At 48.9% G+C, this 12,733-nt stretch overlaps 1 protein-coding gene across 4 annotated transcripts in view; it reads left to right on the top strand.

Moving 5' to 3' along the window:
- Positions 1-12,733, top strand: part of WDFY4 (WDFY family member 4) — a 296,087-nt gene that overhangs the window by 260,113 nt on the left and 23,241 nt on the right. For all 4 annotated transcript variants that reach the window (XM_007962606.3, XM_073018985.1, XM_007962605.3 and 1 more), the window contains 2 exons: positions 269-378; positions 10,498-10,651. In XM_007962606.3, the coding sequence (XP_007960797.3) occupies positions 269-378; positions 10,498-10,651 (264 nt within the window). The remainder of the gene's footprint in view (positions 1-268; positions 379-10,497; positions 10,652-12,733) is intronic.

The following is a 12,733-nucleotide window of genomic DNA, read 5'->3' as shown; positions in this document are numbered from 1 at the left end:
GATCACAGCCTCTAAACAGCAGAGCCTGCATTCGTGTGACTCTAGTTCCCAAAGTTTGTCCATCTACATGTCATCTTTAGACGTTTTGCCACATTCATGTGCCACCTGTGACCTTATTGCCTGAATGTTTTTCTTTAGGTCTGTTCACTTCCTAAACGTCAGTGAATGTATGTTTTTAACACTGTTCATGAACACCGTGTAGCACGCCTATCTGCCACACGTGGGCACAGGTAGGGAAGCCACCCTCAAGCATATGTTTTTGTTGCAGGAGACATGACCGTCCAGTGCCACTACTACACCCATTACTCCTCGGCCATCATCGTGGCCTCCTACCTGGTCCGGATGCCACCCTTCACCCAGGCCTTCTGTGCTCTGCAGGTGAGCTGCTGCCACTTTCTGTAAACACACACACACACACACACACACACACACACACCCCCCAAGACTTGGGCTTGAACAAAGATGGGATGCCTCTGCTAAAAACTCTATCATTAGCCAGTGATTCCCAGTTGACATTGGCTCCAGGATTCTGGTTCCCCAGCCAAGGCAGACTGTTCTTCTCAGTTACACCTGCACATCTGCCCAACAAAGTCTTGCAAAATGATTCTAAAAAATAAGAAATGAGACATGAAAAAAATGATTTAACATAAATAAGATTTAGTGGAAAAAGAAAAAGCAGGAAGCTTGGAGACTAGAAAGGCAGGCGGTCAAGGATTAGAAAAATAAATACGAGAAGGAACAATGAAAAGAATATGACTCAAGACATTGGAATGCATAAATCTGTACCAATGACAAACTGCAAGGCTTCGAAGGACAAAACCAACTTACCTACCCATACACTAACAGACCAGCTTAGGGTCGCCAGGTTTAAAATAAAAATACATGATGCCTAGTTAAACTTGAATTCCAGGTAAACTATAAATTATTGGTTGTTTATATGAAATTTAAATTTAGCTGGGCCTCCTGTATTGTACATGACCAGTCTGGTGTCCAAGTGTTGCCGGGTTGGTGTCCAAGGCATGGGGGATTTCTGGGACACAGTCTTTCATGGGCAGTGCTGTGAGGGTGCTGAGAAGCTCCTTTCTCCTCTTCCCCTCACAACCCTGTCACTGGGATCCTGCTTCCAAGGAACCCCTTTATCCCAGGGCACAGCTTTTGAATGGGAGAAAATTCTCAGATAGGCCAGCTGGCTCGCCTGACTCTAAAGTAAATATAGCACAGGGTGTATGGGCTGCCCCAATCCAGACCCTGCAATTGTCCAATGGAGAGAAAAGCATGAGCTGGGGTGGGCAACAGGTCACTGAACATACAGACTTGCTCTGACACCTAAGCCTCATCTCAGAAAAGCCTGGATATCCCAAGAACTGTGCGTTTGGGTCTGACCTTACCAGTGACGTCACTCTTTATGGTCACTCAGAGGACCTTGACCCTGAGAGACCAAAGGCCACCCTGCATTAGCACTAAAGCCAACTCTGAGCCCTGGGGCAGGAATGGGTAGGCAAGGTCAAGGCATTTTCTCCAAATGAGGAGCAAATGTCCTCCTGTCTTCTGTTTCTTGGCACAGCCTTCTGCCTCCTTGACGGCATAACTCGTCTAGACATTGTATAACCCTCTCTCCCTGGAAATTCACTCAAAAATAATAAGTGTGCTTCCCCTGAGCCTTTCTCAGGCAACAAGCATTTTAAGTAAGTTTGGTTTGGAGAACAAATGGTCCCAGAGCTGCGCCCCATGCCAGGAATCCCATCCAGATGTTGCTCATTAATCCACAAGAAATGATGATCACCGTTGACGATGATAGTGATGGATTCCGCCACTGGTTTCTATCCTGGGAATTTAAGTGTTTAAATGTTCAGGATGCTTTCGGAGTTCCCTCTTGCCCCTTCAGGAGGCTGCATTACAGCCCAAAACCGCAGCTCTACCTGTTGCTAAGGATCTTTTCACATCGGGAGGAAACAGAGTGAAATAAAAACAGCCTCGGCTGTGAGATTTACATCACAGCTCTGCCACTTAATAGATACAAAATCTTCTGCAAGTTATTTTACCTCTGGAAATGAGGGTTAATTATGCACATCTCACTGGGCTGAGGGCTGTCGAGAAGATTAAATGAGAAAATGTGGAGAGAACCCCCAGCTCGGGGCTTGACGCTGCATAGGTGATCAATCACTGTTAGTTCCCTTCTTCCCTCTGCAATCAGCTAGATCTAATCTGAGCAGGTCTGAACTTGTCCAGGCTGGTCTCCTCTGGTTTAAGATAATTTAAGGCAGTCTGGACTGCAGCAAAGTATTCCAACTTAGCATGAACCAGACCTAACAGGTGTGTTGTGAACCAACGGGATATCTGGGCTATGGCCACTTTGAAGCTAATCACTGGTTAAGGCTTATTTTAGCCAGTTTGGCCCATTGGTGACCTAGGCCTTTTGACTCCCATGTTGAAGTCCCTGATCTAACTGAGTTTTGGGGCTCAGATCTGTCTTGGGTAGTTTGACCCATCCAAGTTGGAATCACTCGGGCTGTCTCCACGTGCTTCTGAATTGGGTCTCACTTTCCTACTTTTAAATGACTCCTCTAGTGGGTCACACCTGGCCTGAGCCTTTGAATCAGCAAAAGAACCAGCCACCTTCCACTTTTTCCTTAGGAAAAAAAGAATTTTAGCTCTCGAGGGAATGAGTATAAAGGCTATATAGGCTTCCTCTGTGAGGGGACACACCAGGCTCCCCTTTGAGAGTGGTGGGGCCTTGGCAGACCTCCTTAAGAATATTCTGGCATCTTCCTGAAGTCAGGCTCTTCCCTCCATCCTACCCCACCTGCTAGGGGGAGGCCTGTATCTTCTCCAGAGACCTTTGCTTCACCCCTGTGGTGGCTGGAAAGGAGCCTCCCATAGTCTCAGCAGCCCAAGGCACTACTCCCAACCTGGGGTGGACGAAGGAGTGGGGAAGAGCGAGAGATATGGGGAGGCTGTGGAACCCAGGCAGGGAAGCCAGAGCCAGTGGACGTGTAGGAGTCAGCGTGGGAAAGCACGTGTCTCCATTCTGCTTTGAGCAAATGCTACCACCCACCTATTACCACAGATAAGCCAGAGTGGAAACATGTGGTGAGCTTAGGGAATCACGTTCCAGCATCCCCAGGGCTGCTGTGTTTGACTTTGTTTAGATCGCTTTCTTTCTTAGGGTTCAGTCTCCTTGTTGGTGAGATCAAGGAGGCAGATGGGAGGATCGCCCCTGAAGGCCTTTCCGTAACAGCTCCAACTTCTGATTGCTCATTAAGCACCTACTATGCACCTGGATGGTGCTAAGTACCTTACAACTGTTATTTAAAATATTTTATACTTATTCATTGTGGAAAAATACACATAATAAGAAATTTACCCTTTTAACCATTTTGAAGTGCACAGCTCAGTGTCATTAAGTGCATATACATGACTGTGCAGCCATCGCTGCCATCTGTCTCCAGAACTTTTTCGTCTTCCCAAACTCAACCTCTGAAACCGTGAAACAGTAACTCTCCAGTCGCCCCTCCCCACAGCACCCAGCAACCACTGTTCTACTTTCTGTCTCTATGAATGACTACACTAAGCTTATTATAAGTGGAATTATGCAATGTTTGTCCTTTGGTGACTGGCTTCTTGCACTTAGCATAATGTCCTCGAGGTTCATCCATTGTTGCAGCATGTATCAGTTTCCTACGGCTGAATCCTGCACCTCTGTATTTGTAGGCCACATGTTGTTTATCATTTGTTCATGGCTGGGGTGCTTCCTCCTTCTGATGACAATGAAGGGGGCTGCTGTGAATACTGCTGTGCCTCACTGGACCCTCACAAGCTTGTGAGAGGCTGCTGTGATTCATCTCAGGATACTGAGTCTCTGGGACGTCACGTCCCTCAGGAAATGATAAGGGAGATGAGATGGGTTCTAGCCCTGGGGATACCAAACCTAAAACACTCATGGTAAATAAAGCAAGGTGGGATCTACAGAGGTTGTCCAGAGGGGACACAGTGCTCAGAGGAAAGGGACATGTGCCATTTTCAAGGCCACATTTTCAGTAGAACAATGGGGAGTCCCTCGTGCAGCATCAAGCACAGGCACACATGCATGTGGTGTGACATGTAGGCAGTCACCTGGTGCTGCAGCACACATGCAGTGTGCCGGCTGCATAAGGAGTGTTTTATTCCCTTCAGGTTTAAGTGTTCTTAAGTTTGAGCTGGTCTTAGAATTGATGCATACTTATGTCCTTGATGTGTTCATTTGTTTTTCTTTCCAAGCCTGTTATTACTATAAGATTTTTACAATCCAGAAAATATGGTATATGTACGTACTGTGTGATCTGAGCAGGTGGCACATGCAGGCACTGTGACCAGGCGTGGGTCAGCTTTGTGCTCTGTTTTCCCCACTTTCTTGGAGGTGTGAACTCATCTGTCTGCCAGGGCAGAGGGCTTGTCTCCCTCAGCAGCAGCCCCAGGATGCTGTAGTTCTTTTGTTCATTTGTTTTTTGAGACAGGATCTTGCTCTGTCACCCAGGCTAGAGCACAGTGGCATGATCATAGTTCATAGCAGCCTGGAACTCCAGGGCTTGAGCAATTTTCCTGCTTCAGCCTCCTGAGTAGCTAGGACTATAGATGTGCACCACCGTTCTTGGATAAACAAATAAACCAAAATAAATAAATAAATAAACAAACAAACAAAAAAAACACATTTTGTAAAGATGGGGTCTTATTATGTTGCCCAGGCTGGAAAATGTTATAGTTCTTAGGAGTCTTGCCTGCTTAGAGCAAGTATCTGTGAGCCTCCAGAAAGTTGAGTCACCAGGAGGTCAGGCCCCTGCTGGGGTCCCAGCCCAAGCACCTGTTTCTGCCCCAGTAAAAGCACCAGTTGCTCTCAGGCCTGAGATCAGACCCAGCTGAGGTGGGGCCCAGCAAGGCAGCCGGCGCCCACCAAAGACACAGCAGCGGTGGCTGCTGCTGCATTTAATAAGAAACAGAAATAAAGTGCTGTGTTAATTAAGTCGCAGCCCATGTGAAGTCAGCTGTTACCAGCAGTGGGGAAGGGTTTTCTCAACCACCTGAGGCAAGATGGCTGGTTTTTGTACAAGACAGATGCTAACTGCAGAGAGAACGGAGAACCGTGGGGCAGCACTTGGCCCGTCCTGGCTGTTGACTTAGAAGCTCCTGGAGGGATCAGTGCCAGGAGTCCTGGTGGAGTGTGTGCCAGGGAAGGCGAGGAGTCTGTGTCTGTGCTCACACCGAGGTGGACCATGCCTGCCTCTTCACTTGCTGCCTGCAGCTCAGCCCCTGCCTCTGAGGCAAGCAGCCCACCTCCTGGTACCCTAAACCTCACACAGGACCAGCCCGCCCCATGCAGCCAGGGCTGCGGGGCTAGACAGAAACTGCCAGCCTCCCTCTGATTACAGCGTGAGGATGTGGGGTCTGTAAGGGCCCAAACTGTGACTTGAGGAGAATCATTCAGGATCTCCAACGCTGTGTGGTTTTTATCATACAGACTTGAGGAGGAGTGTTGGAAAAGCACACGCAATAGGGACAGACAATCCTGGGATAAACTCCTGGCTCTACAACTTTCTAACTGGCATTATTGGACAACGGAGCCTTGGTTTCTTCATCCTTTAAAATAGCCCCTAGCTGGGTGGGTGGTGAGGACTAAAGGAGATATGGTATGAGCCGTTTTGGCTGACCTGAGTGTCCCCTACATGCCCACCCTCCTCCTCCTAATGCAGGCAGCATGGTTTCAGCAAGCCTTGGTGGGTTCACTCATTTAGAAAAGAGCCACGACCCACAGGAAGGAAAGCTAATGGCCACTCTGGGGTCATCCCGTCCTCCGAGAGAGCAAGACCAAGGAGGCAGCTGGACCAGTGCGTGGGCTTCCCAATGCCACGAGGGTCCTACACCGTTAGTTTATTCAGTAGCGTGTCAGGGCCTGGCTTTTTTCCTGCAGAGGCTCAGAGAATGCTGGGTCCAGCTTTCCTTTCCCCTCACACGTTTGCCCCGTTACTTCTGAAGTGCTCTTGCTGCCAAAAGCTACACTGACAGTGCAGGCTCTCCTTCCTGTTGTCGTCGCTCAGTCCTTCAGATTCCCACCCTCCTACCCCTGTCCCCAGCACTGGAGGATCCCGCCTCTCCTCACTTCCCCCTGTACCCTACCTCCTACCTTCCATAACTTCCATCCCCTCCTCCTTTAGAGCTCCTGGTTGCCTTCCCCAGGCACACTGAGATCAGGGCCCAAGCCGAGGATTGCTCCCTAGTTCTAATCCTAGTCTGTGCAGAGAAAAGGACATAGGGGCTGGGTTCATTTGACACCTCTTTCTATGTGTCTACTGCACTGCATGAGATATGTCTCCCTCTGTCTCTCTTTCTCACACACACACACACACACACATGCATGCACACACACAATTGCTTTCACACCAAGAGCTATCATCCAAGGTTCACAGACAAAGGCATGGGCAGTTGAAGAGATTAAGAAACTCACTCGAGTTCATCCTGCAAGTAAGTGGGCACTGAAATTCCTGCCCAAGCCAACCTGCTTCTGAAGCCAATGTGCTTTCCACCATTGCACACTGCCTCTTTGATGGGCTAAAGACAGCAGGTTAGATCAACTGATATATCAATGGGGTCCCGTAAGTGAGTCGTTTGCATGGGTACTTTTAAATTACTGGAAAGAATATCTGCAGTAAGAATGGGTTGTTAGCCTGTTGATAAAACCAATTCCATATCCAGATGTGGCGGCGGGTTGATTTGGATCAGTGTCATCAGGAAGGAAGAATAGACTTTCTGGCATATATTATAGAAATATCTGTGCATCTCGGTGTCCTTCACCATGTGCAGTTACTGAATTTCCTGTGAATTCGGGTCAAGAATTGAAGCCACATTGGAGAGGAGGTTAAGAATGTCTAATAGTGACTGAAATGCTCATCCAGAGACAATGGTATACATAGACTTTGTGTCCTCTAATGAAAGGAGTACTTCCTTTAATATAGAACATTTCTTTTCAGGTTTTTCAGCTTTAACCATCATACCATAATTATAGACTATCCCCTGATTTTAACTTGGATCAATGTCCAAGAATAGTCCTTGCTAGCCACGTCTTTTTCTATTATTTTGCCCTCAGTTTTGCTTCATCTCTTAGCAATATTTAGCACCTCCTAAAGGATTTTAATTGAGAAGAGGTACCTAGGATTATATTGTTTCTGGACTCTTCAATATTCAAAATGTTCCTGCATCTTTACATGTGAGTGATGTCTCAACTGAGCCCAAAATCCAACAACTGTAACCTTTTGCCTCAGAATCCTCTAGGCTTGGCTGGCTCCATTGTCTTCTGGCCTAAATGTCACATGGGAAAACCTTCTGCCAATAAGAAATTGTTCCTTTATTGACAATAATAACCTTGCTATTATTTTTTACAGTTCATTTGGATACAGGTCGGATTTGTTGCAGAACAGATTCCAGAGCAGCTCTTGGTTCAGGAATCCTCTCTGATCACTTTGTTCCCTTCCAAGTTCTAGACGTAATTGTGTTGGTTTCTTTCATTTGGGTCTGGATTTGCCTTAGATAGGTGCTCTTTAAACCTTAACTAGGTCTCGCCGGGCGCGGTGGCTCAAGCCTGTAATCCCAGCACTTTGGGAGGCCGAGACAGGCGGATCACGAGGTCAGGAGATCGAGACCATCCTGGCTAACACGGTGAAACCCCGTCTCTACTAAAAAATACAAAAAACTAGCCGGGCGTGGTGGCGGCGCCTGTAGTCCCAGCTACTCGGGAGGCTGAGGCAGGAGAATGGCGTGAACCCGGGAGGCGGAGCTTGCAGTGAGCTGAGATCCGGCCACTGCACTCCAGCCTGGGCGACAGAGCCAGACTCTGTCTCAAAAAAAAAAAAAAACCTTAACTAGGTCTCTCTGCCTCTTACCTTCTTGCCCCATTTTTTCCTCTTCTCTTTCTTTTCTCCTTCCTTCCTTTCTGAGAATTTAATCCTAGCTGGGACTCCTCGCTGGCAGCCACCAGAGTTTACATCAAACCACAGACTTATAATACAAGTAACAAAGCAACTCCACTTTTTCTGCTAGGGAATTTGATGTTTTCTTTTGTATTGCAGAAGTGAGAAAACCCATTAATTTTGAAACAAATGTATGCAAATACATTTATTAATATAGGAAATAGGAAAATCAGTTATTGCTTCCTTTATAAATAATACAGGCTTAAGTTTTAAAGATATTACTTTTGCTAAAATGCATTAGACAGCTGTGAAAAAAATAACAGTTTTCTTTGTGGTAATATCTTTAACCAGATTTGTAGCACTAACAATATTTCGTATGTATATATTATTTTTATTTAATACAGGTAATCTTTTTATTACCAAATCATATTGTTTCTCAGGAGACTACCATCAGCACTCATAAAAGCTGCAAAAGGGAAACGGGACAAGGAGAAGGCATCAATCTCCCGCAGATGTAAGGCTTGGGCTGCAGATTAAATACACAATGCTCCTAATACATTTCAATGAGTGACTCATTAGGTGAAGATTTATTTCGACACCCCACCCCCATTTTATTTCCATTCCAATTTAAATTTGATGGTGGACGTCATTCCCTAATTTCAACCGAGAGCAAAGCGACCTTGGGGAAAAGCCACATGTTTAAAGCTGCCCATGCACTGTTTGCTTGAGTCAGTGTCCCTGTCCCTGTGTGAGGAATGACCCACACATCAAGTGAGAATGGCATATCTCACTTGATCAAGTCTGACTCAGTAAATGGACCAGCCAGACCATGACCCTCAAGATGTCCAGGTGTGGCCACCTTGGGTGTGTGGTAGGTTCCCCCCTCTCAGAAAGAGCTGAGTTCCCCCTTGGCCCACACGTAGTGGATCAAGTTGGTCCCAGGTCCAGGGATTCCCCCAGGAATCTGGCATGGGACAAAGCATGCCCTGTGGAGTTGCATCCATGGGTTTGCCCCAGTCCTGCCATTTACTGCCTTGGGAAAAATCAGTGCACTTTGGGGAGCTTCCGTTTTCTGGTCTGCAAAATAGAAACACCAATTCCTTCCTCATGCAGCTACTGTGAGGATTAGGAGAGAGCATCTGAGCATGGACCAGGCTTGCCAAGAGAAGGCCCCTGCCCTTTTTCACCTCCATCCACCCCTGCAGCTGCCCCCAAGGCTTCCTTGGGTAAATACAGATGGAGACCCTCAGCCCTCTGAGCAGGGAAAGGAGTGACGGGCATAGAGTAGGCACTGCTGTGGCCCTGCCCCTTGTTCCACATGTGTACTTTGTAGAAGATGGCAGAAGGAGGACACGTTTTTGTTATACAAAGGCCCAGCCTTGATGGGGACAAGTGAACTATTGAATCCCAGGCAGAAGGATATCCCACAACTTACATAGACCCAAGGCCCAATTTCAGAAACTCTCTCCTGAAGTCCCTCCACCCCCCAGCGCCTTCATTTCTCCAACCAGGACCTGGAGGGATGCGCTTCTCTGCCTCCTCCCAACCCCCAAGACCACGTGGTGAATAAGGGTACCATCAACTGAAGAGTTTGACAATTCAGATGAGAGAATCAGGGCATCTAGGGAAAGAAAGTGCCTGAATTCTTACATGGCCCAACCTCGACAGCCAGGCCTGGGGCCGTACCAGGCCACCTGTGGCCGTGGGCCTTGGGACCAGGACTGGCCCTGGCAGAGGCTGTGGACATCGTGTCCTTTGGGGACCAGCCTCCTGCCCCTTGAACCTGAAATTTCTCCATCTCTCCACTCTCAGATCCATTCTCTCTTATCGAAGCCAAGACCCTTGGTCCCAGAGTATCCTTCCTACCCACCTCTCGCCCCCACCAAATGCCATAAGCTGTGTGTTGGATGTCACCAGGGCCCTGCCCTAGCGAGGTCTCCTCCCTCCTCCTTCCTCCTCTGCTTCTTGCTCTCCTCCCACCCCTGCTGCTCACCCAAGCCTTGTCCTCTGCTCAGAAGACTGCCATCTTCCCCATCAGCAGGCTTCCGGACTCACTTCTGGGGCGCCACTCCAGGAAACTCCTGCTGACCTCCCACATAGAATATTCACCCACTTCTTTGTCCTATGGTTGGTTCTTTATTTCCCGCCTGTGGCACTCGACCATGAGCCTCCCAGGAGCCGAGTCCCAGTCACTGACACTCTTGCTGCCTCGTGTGGAGCACCTAATTCAGAGCTGGCCCTCTGCAGTCTTGGAAATGCTCAGATGTGGTTTTCCTGTTTCTGATATGAACTGAGATTTCCATGGCAGGGAAACATAGATTGATTACCACGGATTATGCATTCTGCCTTGAAGCTCTGGAGCAAGGTTCCAGAGAGTAATGAAGGAATCGGTGGCTGGAGAACCACGGCACACACATCTGGGCTGACGGGTACACGTGTGTGGGGAGAGTGAATGAGAGGTGCTAATGGTGGAACCTGTGCCTCCAAGGCAGAATGGATGGTGCCTGGCCAGCAGGAGGGTGCCAGTGAGAGCAGATGGTCATGTTGGCTCCATTTCCCCCAGGGTGGAGGCTTCGATGTGGCAGACAGAATGTTCCACAGTGTGAAGAGCACATGGGAGTCAGCCTCCAGAGAGAACATGAGTGACGTCAGGGAGCTGACCCCAGAGTTCTTCTACCTGCCTGAGTTCTTAACCAACTGCAATGGGGTGGAGTTCGGTGAGTGGAGGCCTGGTGAGGTTGGGTGAGTGGTGTTGCAGGGTGCTCTTTCCCACAGCCCCTGGGTGATGACCAACATCATCTGGACCTTTGCTAGGTCCTCCCCAGGACACATGCACTTCGGGTGAGGTCTCCACTGGGCAGCAGTGCCCAGAAGGAAAGGTGGTTGCTGAGGAAGGGCGCTGGCCCCAGGCTGCCAGGACAGCGCTGAGCCACCACCTGACCCGTGACTTTTCCTCCGATGGTCCCAGGCCTCAATTGGCAGTGAGGCCATGGCTGAGACCAGGGGCTCTTCTGTGTAGCCCAGGTCTGGCACTGCCTTGCTGCCTCAAGACCTTGGACAAGCTCCTTCCCCCAACCAGTCCCATTTCCTCCATGTCCCACAAATGGGTTCATGTGGACTCCAAGGGCAGGACCCAGAGATGCTGGGTCTCCTGGAGTATTCTGCTGGGTGGGATCCCAGGGCAGCTGGACGGGTACTTACGGCAGCTCCTTCCTGAACTGCAGGCCCCAGCCTAGGACGCAGCAGGGCTTCTTGCTGCTACAGAGGTGGAACAAACAATCCAGGAGGCCCTAGTGGGCAGGTCCCCTGGGGACTGTGTGTACGTCTTGGAGCCTCCACTGCAAACAGTTGGGAGGCTGAGTCAGGGCAATTTGCAGAGTGGATGAGTGGTCACAGCCTAGGCAGGGTGTGGACAGCTGTGGATGCCGGCCTGGCTGGGAATCATCTTCTGCAGACAACATGCATGAGCCATCAGCAATGCATACCTCAGGCTCTAGAGCCCCCCTTCTTCAGTGTTCTCCTTCTGCCTCCAGACAGCACATAAGGGCATGCACCTGAGCCAGGCCAGATGCAGCCCCAGCACAGGGTACAGGGGAGGAGATTAGTCCTTGCAAAACCTTGTGCAGGGGTTTTCAGCCTTAGATATGCAGCCCATATCCATGAGGAGCAGGCCAGACAGTGAGCCAGGCCCCATGAGTCTGACCTGTGGAACCTGGGGACCTTGGTGGTGTTCAAATCGTTAGACACCTTACATGCGTCAGGGGTGAGAAGTGAACAAATACAAAGGATGGATCCCCCAAAGCGTGAGGAGTCCCACAGAGGAGTCACTCAGGGAGGGTGGCAGCCAGGAGGAGATGGCTGACCAGCCTGGGGTTAGAGCACTGACCAGAGTACCCACTCTGCCTTGGAAATGAAGCCAGACTCTTCTGCAGGAGGCATGATGGGCTCAGCTGCAGAAACGATGGCTCCTACCAGCAATGGAGGCCAAGAGAGCAAATGTCCTCAGAGAAGTCAGGAGAACAAGTGGTTATTGAGCACCTACTGTATACAGGGACCTTTTTTTCTTTAGGCACTGGGGATTTAGTTGAGTCTCCTGGGATGGCATACCCTGAAGATGCTTACATTCTGTGTGAGGGTAGGAAAAAGGGAAGAGAAAATATAGACAATTTCTATATTGTAAGTGAAACATTGTTGGATGCTGAGAAGTCCTATGAGGAAAATAGGTAGGAAAATGCTTTGAGGATGATTCAGCAAGACCTGGGTTTCTCTGGTCCTCAGGAAGGACCTGTTGAGGAGGTGCCAGGCTGAGATGAGTGATGAGAAGGGCCAGGCCAGGCAGCTCTGTAGCCCAGAGAGAGCAGGGGAGCTTTTATCCAGCTGCTTCTTGCAGGCTCTGAGGAGGTCAAGCAAGACTGTAGCTCATGTTTATGGAGTAGCCATCATATGCCTGACATCGTTCTAAGCATGTGATATGTATTTTCTCCTTTAATCATTATGCCAGCCCTATGAGATAATTCCTGTCATCACCTTAAATTTTACAGGTGGAAAATGAATCTCAAAGAAGTGAAGTGGCTTGTGCAAGGTTGGGCAGCTAATGGAGAGGAGGGAGACTTGGGTCAAGTCCAGCTTCCTCTTTCTACTGTCAGGGGAATCTGTCTAAAAACCTTGCTGTTCTCTTCTTAAAAATGGAGAGAAAATGCATAAATTATCGAGTTAGAATGAAGATTCAGTGAGGTGATGTGTGGCCAGGGCCTAGCCTAGCTCCTGGCGTGGACTCAGATGCTTAGAATTTGCCAGCT

The sequence above is a fragment of the Chlorocebus sabaeus genome, chromosome 9 (genome assembly GCF_047675955.1).
Source record: "Chlorocebus sabaeus isolate Y175 chromosome 9, mChlSab1.0.hap1, whole genome shotgun sequence".
Classification (NCBI taxonomy): domain Eukaryota; kingdom Metazoa; phylum Chordata; class Mammalia; order Primates; family Cercopithecidae; genus Chlorocebus; species Chlorocebus sabaeus.
The sequence above is the reverse complement of the archived record's forward strand: the minus strand, read 5'-3'. Positions and strand labels throughout refer to the sequence as shown.